The sequence below is a fragment of the Dipodomys spectabilis genome, unplaced genomic scaffold (genome assembly GCF_019054845.1).
Source record: "Dipodomys spectabilis isolate Male_0828 unplaced genomic scaffold, ASM1905484v1 ptg000147l, whole genome shotgun sequence".
Classification (NCBI taxonomy): domain Eukaryota; kingdom Metazoa; phylum Chordata; class Mammalia; order Rodentia; family Heteromyidae; genus Dipodomys; species Dipodomys spectabilis.
Window position 1 is genome coordinate 5,696,648 of NW_024870824.1, and position 10,543 is coordinate 5,707,190.

General features: G+C 44.5%; 1 protein-coding gene across 1 annotated transcript in view; it reads right to left on the reverse strand.

The window, feature by feature from the left end:
* Nucleotides 1-9,732, reverse strand: part of Etf1 (eukaryotic translation termination factor 1) — a 28,349-nt gene extending 18,617 nt beyond the window's left edge. The window contains exons 1-2 of the mRNA XM_042691917.1: nt 9,592-9,732; nt 9,329-9,432 (exon numbers count right to left, since the gene is read on the reverse strand). Coding sequence (XP_042547851.1) covers nt 9,329-9,414 — 86 coding nt within the window. The 5' untranslated portion in view covers nt 9,415-9,432; nt 9,592-9,732. The remainder of the gene's footprint in view (nt 1-9,328; nt 9,433-9,591) is intronic.
* Nucleotides 9,733-10,543: the final 811 nt, after the last annotated feature.

The window sequence follows — 10,543 nt, forward strand, 5'->3', positions numbered from 1 at the left end:
TCTGGAGTAGCTAGGATTACAGGCATGAGCCACTGTACCTGGCCCTTGAGGGCAAAAACTATTATAGTACATATTGAAGATCAAACATTTGAAGAATTAGAAGGTAATCCTGACAACAAAAATAGATACTTCCCTATAAATACCTGTGTGTGTGTGTGTGTGTGAGAGAGAGATAGAAAGAGAGAGAGAGAGAGAAAATGTTTATATTGGGGCTTGAACTCAGGGCCTCATGCCTTCCCTTAGCTTTTTCAATTACAGCTAAACCTCTACCACTTAAGCCACACTTCCACTTCTGGTTTTTTTCTGGTTAAACGGAAATAGTCAATCTTCAGATTTCAGCCTCCTGAGCAGCTAGGATTACTGGCAAGAACCACTAGTACCTGGCTTAATAAACTGGTAATGAGCACTATACAGTATTAAAATCTTATCAAAGGCTAGCTAACTGAATTTTTTTTGGGGGGAGACAAATTTGGGGCTTGAACTTTGCTCTCACTTAGCTTTTTTACTCACTGTTGGCACTCTACTACTTGAGCCACATATATACTATATATTCTTTTTTTTCCCTTTAGCCCAGTGCTAGGTCCTGGGCATTGACCCTGAGTGTTTGTGCTCAAAGCCAGTGTTCTAGCATTTGAGCCACCAGTGCTGGCCTATAGTATATATTCTTATAAACACATGACACAGATAGCACAGGCTGGCCTTGAAGTTTTTGTTGATCCTTACCTTAATGCCACCTCATTTCCACTATTGCTAGTAGGGGAAGGCTGAGACTATTTTTCTTCTTTTTTGTTTCTGTCGGTCATGGGGCCTGAACTCTGGCCTGGGCCTGTCCCTGAGCTCTTCAGCTATAGACTAGCGCTCTACCACTTGAGCCTCAGCCCCACTTCCAGCTTTTTCTGCTTATGTGGTGCTGAGGAATCGAACCCAGGGCTTCATGCATGCAAGGCAAGCACTTTACCACTGAGCCACCTTCCCAGCCCCTGAGACTATTTTTTTTTTTTTTGTCGGTCATGGGACTTGAACTCTGGGCCTGGGCGCTGTCCCTCAGCTCTTCAGCTCAAGGCGAGCGCTCTACCACTTGAGCTACAGCGCCACTTCTGGTTTTCTGGTGGTTTATTGGAGATAGGAGTCTCACAGTCTCTCCTGCCTGGGCTGGCTTTGAACCGTGATGATCTCAGCCTCCTGAGTAGCTAGGATTACAGGCGTGAGCCACCAGCGCCCGGCTCCCTGAGACTATTTTTATTTGTTTATTTTTTTAATAAAAGCTCACGAAGAATATCCAATTAAGAGGCAAAGTTCTCTTAACTCTTCAAAGGAAATACAAGATTTGCCAAAATTGGTTTGAGTGACCTTAGGATTAGATACTACCACCAGCTAGGAGAAATATCAAGAGTCAAACAATAAAACATTAAGTAGTCTGCCCTGTACAGAAGCCAAATGTGCTTTTTCCAGCACGTTTTTCAGCAGAAACTTTGCAAAAATCTTATTCTAAAAAACACAATTACTCAGTCATCTTAAGAAAAAAAAGTACATGTAGTAGAAAGGCACTTTTCTACAATTATAGGCATCTAACTAAAAGAATTTCACATAACTACCTAGTGGAATATTCCATCAGGAAGAAGAAAGCTGGAAAATTTCTCTTATTTTTCTCACAAGAGTTCACGCCAGGAGATAATAATCACAACCTATGTTGGGGACTCACTACCTATGTCCTACACAGGACTTTATATTTTTCAAACAAAACTAAAGTCATAACCATCCTGTTAATCAACTTTTTAATACACAACTAAGCTTGTAGGAGGAATTTTGCAGTAAATCATTCCTTTCATCACCGTCAGTGCTCATTAAGAATAAACATGTTTCACACCCAAGTTCTTTGTAGGATAGATGTGCAAAAAGCATGCTTGTTTTATCTTTGCTCCTGGTCTTCACATACCTGCTCCCTCTAGAAATCTCCTTGGACAAAACCCTCCTCTAAGAAAAGAAAAGATGAGTCTACTTAGCAAAAGAAACAAAGAGCCAAGGCAGTTTGCTAATGGGCTCACAACTTTTGAGTGAGAAAAGAACCAGATACTGCCTTTTAAATGGGCTACGATTTGGGTAAATGACTTACTCCCTCTGGACTTTAATTTCTTCATTCATGAAATGATCAATAACGAGATGGCAAAAATACATGCTAGCCAGGTGAAGCAGATTGTGACTGTAATCCTAGCTATTCTGGAGGACTAAGGTTTGTGGCTCACCCAGACCAATAAATAAATAAATAAATACTTTAAAACAATAGACAAGCCCAGTGTGGTGTCATATACCTGTGATCCCAGTTATGCCAGAGGTTACCAGAGGCATGGGTAGGAGGATTTCAGTTTGAGACTGGCCCCAGCAAAAAAGTGAGCTCCTACCTGAAAAGCAAAGCAAAAAATGGGCTAGGGGGCCAGGCTCATGCTTATTATCCTAGCTACTCAAGAGGTTGAGATCTGAGGACCGTGGTTCAGAGTCAGCCCAGGCTGGAAAATCTGGGAGACCCTTATCTCCAATTAACCACCAAAAAGCCAGAAATGGAGCCATAGCTCAAGAAGTAGCACACCAGCCTTGAGCAAAAAATGCTGGGCACCAGTGGCTCATGCCTGTAATCCTAGAATCTCAGGCAGGCTGAGATCTGAGGATATCAGTTTGAAGCCAGCCCCAGCAGCAAATTCCACAAGATCCTTATCGCTAATAAACTACCACCAAAAGGCCCAGAAATGGAGCAGTGATTCAAGTGGTAGAAACACCTCAGGGACAGCTCCCAGGCTGACACACACACACACACACACACACACACACACACACACACACACACACACACACACACACACACACACACACACACACACACACACACACACACACACACACACACACACACACACACACACACACACGTGTTTCAGCTGGTAGAATGCATGCCTCAAAAGTCTAAGACCCAGGGGCTGGGAAGGTGGCTCAGTGGTAGAGTGCTTGCCTTGCATGCAAGAGGCCCTGGGTTCGATTCTTCAGCACCACATAAGCAAAAAGCCGGAAGTAGCACTGTGGCTCAAGTGGTAGAGCGCTAGCTTTGAGCTGAAGAACTGAGGGACAGCGCCCAGGCCTAGAGTTCAGGCTCCACGACCGGACCCCCCCCCCCCCAAAAGTCTAAGACCCAAGCTGGGTGCCAGTGGCTCATGCCTGTAATCCTAGCTACTCAGGAGACTGAGATTTGAGGACTGTGGTTCAAAGCCAGCCCAGGCAGGAAAGTCCATGAGACTCTTATCTCCAATAAATCACCAGAAAACTGAAGTGGTGCTGTGACTCACATGTGAGCTAAAGAGCTGAGGGACATTGCCCAGGCCCAGAGTTCAAGCCCCATGACCGACCTCCCCTGTCCAAAAAAGTCTAAGATCCTGAGTTCAATCCCCACTACCATCAGGGGTTTTAAAAAAAATGTTATTTGACCTCTAAATGTTTTTTCTTGATCGCTCTTCTCTCAAGTGGAATAAAAGAAAATAGCACCAAACTTTTCAGTGAAAAGCTAAAAATACCAGAAACATTAGTTTGAAGATCAAAATAAATATATTTTCATTTATTTTTGTTGTCTAGTGCTGGTACTGGGGGCTTGACCTCAGAGGCTTTGAACACTCACTTGGCTTTTTCCACTCACACGGACACTCCACCACTTTAGCCACACCTCCAAGCTCACACTTTTATTTCTTACTAATTTAGACTGAGAAGAAACTTGTACTGAATGGCACTGTCTTAAATTCTGTCAGGCCAACCTGACCAACAAAGAATACATGTAATTGCTCTGTACTATTTGACTATCCGGAGAACCAACAACTACCTCAACTACTTTTTATAAAGCTTCTGGATCCAACTGTAGACGGATTTTTAATCAAGAATGAATTTTGGGAGTGAAGGATGTAGCTCAGTTGTATTCTTTCTGCCCAACATTCAAGAAGCTCTAGCAACCAATTTGATTCCAACACCAACAAACTCCCCAAATAAAACAGAAGTTTGAGGGGGTGTAACTCTGTTAGAGTAAGTGCTTACCATATCCTGGATTTACTTCCTAAGACTAAATAAGAATGAAACAAATCAACACGCATGAAAGCTTTATGTTTTTTAGGCCAGCCTGTTAGCACATGTTTGATGAAGCTTGTTAGATGACTAGTTAATAGTCAAAGTGCATTCACAGGCTTACATTTTCACAGAAAAAATTTAAACTGAAGGTCATACATGGCACAGAGATTAGAGGTGTAGTTCAATGGTAGAATGCTTGCTTAGCATGGGGTAGACCATATGACTACTAATGCTGCAAACGGAAAGATATGACAGGAAAAGAACAGAAGAAATATTTACTTAAAGGAAACAATGGAAGAAATTAGAAGACTACTGTGCTAGTTGGGTAATGTGTACACGCACGCACGCACGCCCACATCCAGGTTACCTACAAGTCAAGAAGCAGTTACCATGTTTTGAATCTGGTAGGAAGGATTGTGAAAAGGACAGTAGGGAAGGGCCCAAAATGTGTTAGGGATAGGATAAAGCTATTATCAGAGGCACCTTTAACATGTTCTTTGAAGATAATGCCTCAGTGAGAAAAGGTCTCATCCTCCTAATTTTTACCCTGTTGAAAGAGAAGTGCTTGACTAGCATGCATGAAACCCTAAGTTTGATTCCTCAGTACCGCATAAACAGAAAAAGCTGGAAGTGGTGCTGTGGCTCAAGTGGTAGAATGCTAGCCTTGAACAAAAGAAGCTCAGGGACAGTGCCCAAGCCCTGAGTTCAAGCCTCAGGACTGGCAAGAGTCCAGACTTTTTTGATCTCTTCTCTCCCTCCCTAGGATAGCAAACTACTGAAGAATGAAAAGACACCTATAGAACATATTTAGGAGATTCCATTCTGTGATCTATAGACGATAGGCTAGACTCAGTAGAAATTTCTGCTGTCCAAGTTCTCAGGTCCATAGATCCAGCAATAGGAAGGAAAATTTTTCCTTCCTGCTCTTCAAACAGGATCTAAGACCATTTAACTCTGCTGTAAAGCTAACTATTTCAGGTTTTCACAACGAAACACTGTCCTAGCACAGGGGACTACAACATATCAATTCATGGATTTTCTTCTTTGGTTCTGAGGATTATAAGCCAAACACATACAACTCCAGCCCTTCAAAAATAAAGGAAAAATAAAAGTGCCTGAAAACCAATGGTTTGAGAATATTCTTTTTACAGTAAGTTAAGTGATGATCAATCAATGACTTCACTTAGGGAAGATACTCAAACACATTTATCATACTCTTACTCAAAGTATGTATAAAATTAATTTATATTTAAAATATATAAAGTTCCCTGGTGAAGGTAGGCAAAAAAATATTCGAAGACTTCCTGACACAACCAAAGTTTTCTGGTTATATTTACCATTGTCCTTGGTTAAAATAGACTATAGTTATTTTAATATCTGAAAACTAAAAAACTTCCAACACTATTTCTTGGGCTACCTTTTGCTTACTCAGGTAGGAAAAAATATTCCCACTTACTTTCTTTTAATATAACCTGCTTTCTTTATTTGAAACCACCCATGGTTCAACTCACATAGTCCTAGTTCCAGTTTTGGCTAAGTATACATTTGTCCTCCTAATCCAACTGTGGAGAATATACCAAAAACAATCACAAATAGAAATAAACTAATATCAACTTTAACTGAAGCTGATATATAGTAAAAGAACTGGTTGGTTACTTTACTAACATTAAACAACATTTAAAGGAAGTGGCGCTGTAGCTCAAGTGGTAGAGCGCTCACCTTGAGCTGAAGAGCCGAGGGACAGCGCCCAGGCCCAGAGTTCAAGCCCCACGACCGACAAAAAAAAAAAACAAACACTTAAGTGAAACCAAAATAGGTACACTTTACCCAATTAGAAAATTAACACATGGGTTCAATGACTAGACTTTGTTGTGGTTTTGCTATGTGATATTTTGGATGGTGGGTTATCTAACCTCATGGCCCCAGCTGCCTTATCTACTAAATAGTGGAATATTTATGATTGTGAAGATTGACACTGCTTTGAAGAATCTGTAATACACTAATTGCTCAATACGTTTTTCCGCTACCTCTTTCTGCTTAATTACATTTTGTGAGTGAGTCTATTTTACAGGTAGTTCTTACATTTGAGCTATATATCAAAAGATAACAATACCTTAACTAAATCACAAAATTACCCTTATTCTAGCAAACACTAAAATGTACTGTTAAAAACAAACCACTTGGAGCTGGGAAGTTGGCTCAGTGGTAGAGCGCTTGCCGTGCATGCCTGAGGCCCTGGGTTCGGATTCCTCAGCACCACATAAGAAAAAAGCCGGAAGTGGCGCTGTGGCTCAAGTGGTAGAGCGCTAGCCTTGAGCTGAAGAGCTGAGGGACAGCACCCAAGCCCAGAGTTCAGGCCCCACGACCGGACACACAAAAAAAACAAAAAACAAACAAATTAAAAAAAACCCCACTTAATTGGGTGCTGGTGGCTCACACCTGTAATCCCAGCTACTCAGGACACTGAGATCTTGAGGATGGCGATTCAAAACCAGCCCAGGTAGAAAAGTCCTTGAGACTCTCACCTCTAATTAGCCAGCAAAAAGCTGGAAGTGGAGCTAAGGCTCACAAGCCAGCCTTGAGAAAAAAAAGCTTAGGAACAGCACCCAGGCCCTGAGCTCAAGCCCCAGAACCAACACAAACAAAAAATCCAAAAAAATCCCCCAAATAATCCTTAATTCTCAAGCCCAGAATTTGAAATTGCTAGTGGAAGTATCTTTTTAATTTGCAAAATTATTTTGTGACTCCATCAGCTTTTCACTATCCTGCCTCAGTTTCTCTCCAAAACTACACAGTATACCCCCAAGCACAGATTCACTTTGCCCTTTTGTCTTTAAAGCTCATCACACCACAACTCAGCAATGAAAATAATATTCTGCTTTTCTCTAAAAGAAATTTGTCTATGCAAGGAAATGTCTAAACATTTAAGATACACTTTTGAGACTCTGGTCAAAAAGGCCAAGATTTTGCTGGGCACTTGGGGTTCATGCCTGTAGTCCTAGCAACTCAGAAGACGAGAGCAGAGGATCATGGTCCAAAGCCAGCTGGGGCAGGAAGGTCCATGAGACTCTCAATTCCAACAAACCACTCAGAAAAAGCCAGAAGTGGGACTGTGGCTCAAGTGGTAGAGTGCTTGCCTTGAGCTAAAGAGCTCAGGGACAGCGCCCAGGCCCAGAGTTCAAGCCCTATGACCAATCCCCACCCCCCTACCAAAAAAAAAACGCCAAGATTTAAAGATTTCATGGGCTCAAGACACAACCAAATTCTAACTAAAAGCAAAGCAGGACACAATTATTAACCACACTATTTGGAGGAGGAGTCCTTAGCTATTTTAGATAGCTTAATCATCTTTAAAATGCTCAAATTATCACTTGGAAGGCAGACTGTGCCGAAGAACTTAGCATTCTTCAAACTTTATTGAACTTTGCTAAATGAAGACAAAGCCTTCAAAAAGCTTAAAAAGCAGGGCTTAAAATTTTCAAGTGGTTAAATAATAATCTAAAAACAAATTTAAAGATGAATTTCATCAAATAGGAAGAAATTTACTTGTGTTATATTCAATGTACTTCAGACAACAGGCAAACTACAGTGATAAATTTGAATTTTAAGCTGCTTTAGGAGAATGTAATAAATCCAAAATCCCAGGAGGAAAAGAGCACCTAGCTATTTCTTGGTACCATCATGGCTCATGACCTATATACAATCTCTCCATAGCATTCTCACATATGGCAAGTTTTCACTATCATGTGGCAGAAGTTCTCATGATAATAAGTAGGCCTGCATATTCTATTAAATCTAAAGAAAAACCTAAGGAATAAAAATTAAGGTGCTACCTTCATATTTTTCTTCAGTACGCCAAAGGAGCGAGCAAAGGACCAAGACACTGAACAAGGGCAAATTTTCAGAAGCCTAATCCCTAACAGAAACCTTTGCTAATTTATTAGTAACAAAACACCATGGCAAAACTACCTTGCTAACCCTGTGCTTTTGGCAAAATCATGCACAATCCATTTCATTAAAGTAGCAAGGAGCTTAGATAGGTGTTCATCCCATCACTGCAAATCCACAACAACCTTATAGTGAAAATCAGAAAGTATAAATTTTGTGCTGAAATCAACTTTCCACATGGTCTGAGGGCAGTTGTTAAGAACACTCAGACATACATATATGTATGTATGGTGGCCACTTCTGGCAAGTAAAAAGTTTCTCTAAATGGGTAAGACACAAACCGAGGAAACAGGAATCCTATGGCACACCTTCCTAAAATGAGCACCATAAAAAAATAACACAAACAGCCATTCTAAATCTAGTTTACTCTTGCCAGAATGGACACACCTACAGTTTCTTATCAAAACTTACCAAGAGAAGACTGAGCGCTTACTTAATTTAGTTCTGAACTTGAACAAGTAGTACACCAGGCACCTCCACATTGATATCCCAAGAAGTTTCACAGAAAAGCCAATAGGATCCTCTATTCTGGTTCACACCTATGAGTTCATTAGGTGTATTTCTCTTGAATATACATACAACTAAGTCAACTAAAATCAATACGCGCCGCACCCCCCCTTCCCCCCAGCACACGTTGGCATTTTCAGTTTATAGGCGGGTCCTGGACCAGCTAAAACCAGGAAGCTCCGGGGTAATTAGAGGACTCAGGAAGTCATCTTGGGAGAAGTAGAAGATGCAGAGCAATCAGACAGGGGGCACCAGGAGAAGGATGTCACCTTTCCTTCCTATCCCTTCCAAACTTCACCCACAGAGGACTCAGAAGTCCCGAAGGGGGAGGCCATTTTAATGAGGCTTGGCTGAAGGTGTAGGGAGGGGAAGAAAGGAAATCAGGGAAAGAAGGGCATTCGTGAAAGAAAGCCGACTGACTACTCCCTCTTCCAAAAGCACCCGAGTCGGTGGCAGTACCAAGGGCCAGAAGGAGGAGGAGCTGGACTTAAAGACCCGAGGGAAGTACAAAAGTAGCGGCGGCTTTTCAATCACGAAGGGTGCCCGAGTAGTCTGAACCTTGGAAGAGCGGGCCCCACACCCCCAAGAGGTGTTAAGGACCCTGTTCTGGCCCGCCGTACCGACTCACACCCTCAAGTCAGAAGCTACTACCCAGAGGTCCAGAAGGCGGGAGTTGGCTAGTGCCTGGTTCTCCCAATCCCTCCATGCGGCGCGGGGGCGGCCATCCTGAGGGGTCCGGAATCCAAGAGGGCACAGGGGGGCCGGACGAGGCGCTCACCCGCGGGCCGCCTCCAAGCTCTTAATGAGCTTCTTGATCTTCCAAATTTCCACGTTCCTGTCGGCAGCACTGGGGTCGTCCGCCATCTTCTCGCCTCCTCCTCCCTAGAGCGGCCCGGCGGGGCCCGGAGACACCAAGACCACAGAGTTAGCGCCGCCGCTGGGGCAGAGCGGCCCCCTTCCTCGCCACCCCCGAGAGGCCCTCCTTTTCTGGCCAAAGCGGCAGGCCGCGTAGGCTGCTGGCCTTTCCTTGTCCTGCCTCACCTAAGGGCCCAGTCCTGGGCGGCGGCGGCTGCTTCTCCCCGGCGGCGGCTCCGCGGCGGCGGCGGCGGCTCTGACGTAGGACACCGGCTCCCTCTCTCCAGGCAGCTGCATGTGTTGCAATCCGCTCACATGGGGCCTGTGATCTCACTTCCTCAGCTAGGGGCGGAGTGGAAGGCGGCGGGCGGAAGGGAGTGGGCCGGCGCGGAGGAAGGGAAGCTCTGCGCGCGCCGCGACTTTCCATTGGTCCTCGGCGTCGCGGTCTACAACGGGCCCGCTGATTGGTCGCAGAGGGGGCCGCGCTGCCTTGTGAGGTAGGGATCGGGGGCGGGAAATTCCGCTTTCCTTCCGTCCCGGCGAGCCGAAAGGAGGAAGCGGGCGGAAGCCGGTAGCTCTCGCGAGGATTGACTTGAACTCCGCCAGGCTCTAATGGGGGGGGAGGGGGTGTTGTTCTTAAAGGGCGAGACGAGGGGGTCGGATTTTCCGTTTCTCCTCCGTGAGCAGAGTGGCCGTCTTGACACTTGGCGGTGCAAGGACTGGACATTACGGCCGCAGAGCGCGCGTTGACTGTCTCTGGAGAAGCCTCAAAGAAGCGTGTCGCGCGGAGCGACTTTGCTGACGAAGCGCTGAGGCCCGTGAGCGTCACGTTGAGTCCCGGCCAGCGGGTCGGGGTGTTGGAGCCTCCGTCGGGCTAGGCCGGGGCTCTCCCCTGCGGGGGCCGAGGAGAAAGGTTTCATATCGCTCTAGTGCTAATGTGGAGTCACTGTGGACTTGGGACTTTCCGGGGTTCAAGAAAGGAGGGGTTACCTGAGGTTGGAGCCCTGGGGTATTGGACTCTATGTGTGGTTTTGGTCTGAACTCTTATGGAGTGAAAGTGGGGAAGGCGTTGAAGCAAAATGGGCAGCTGTGTACGTTGAGACTTTTCCTTTTCGAATTAAGGTGTTTAATTAGCTTT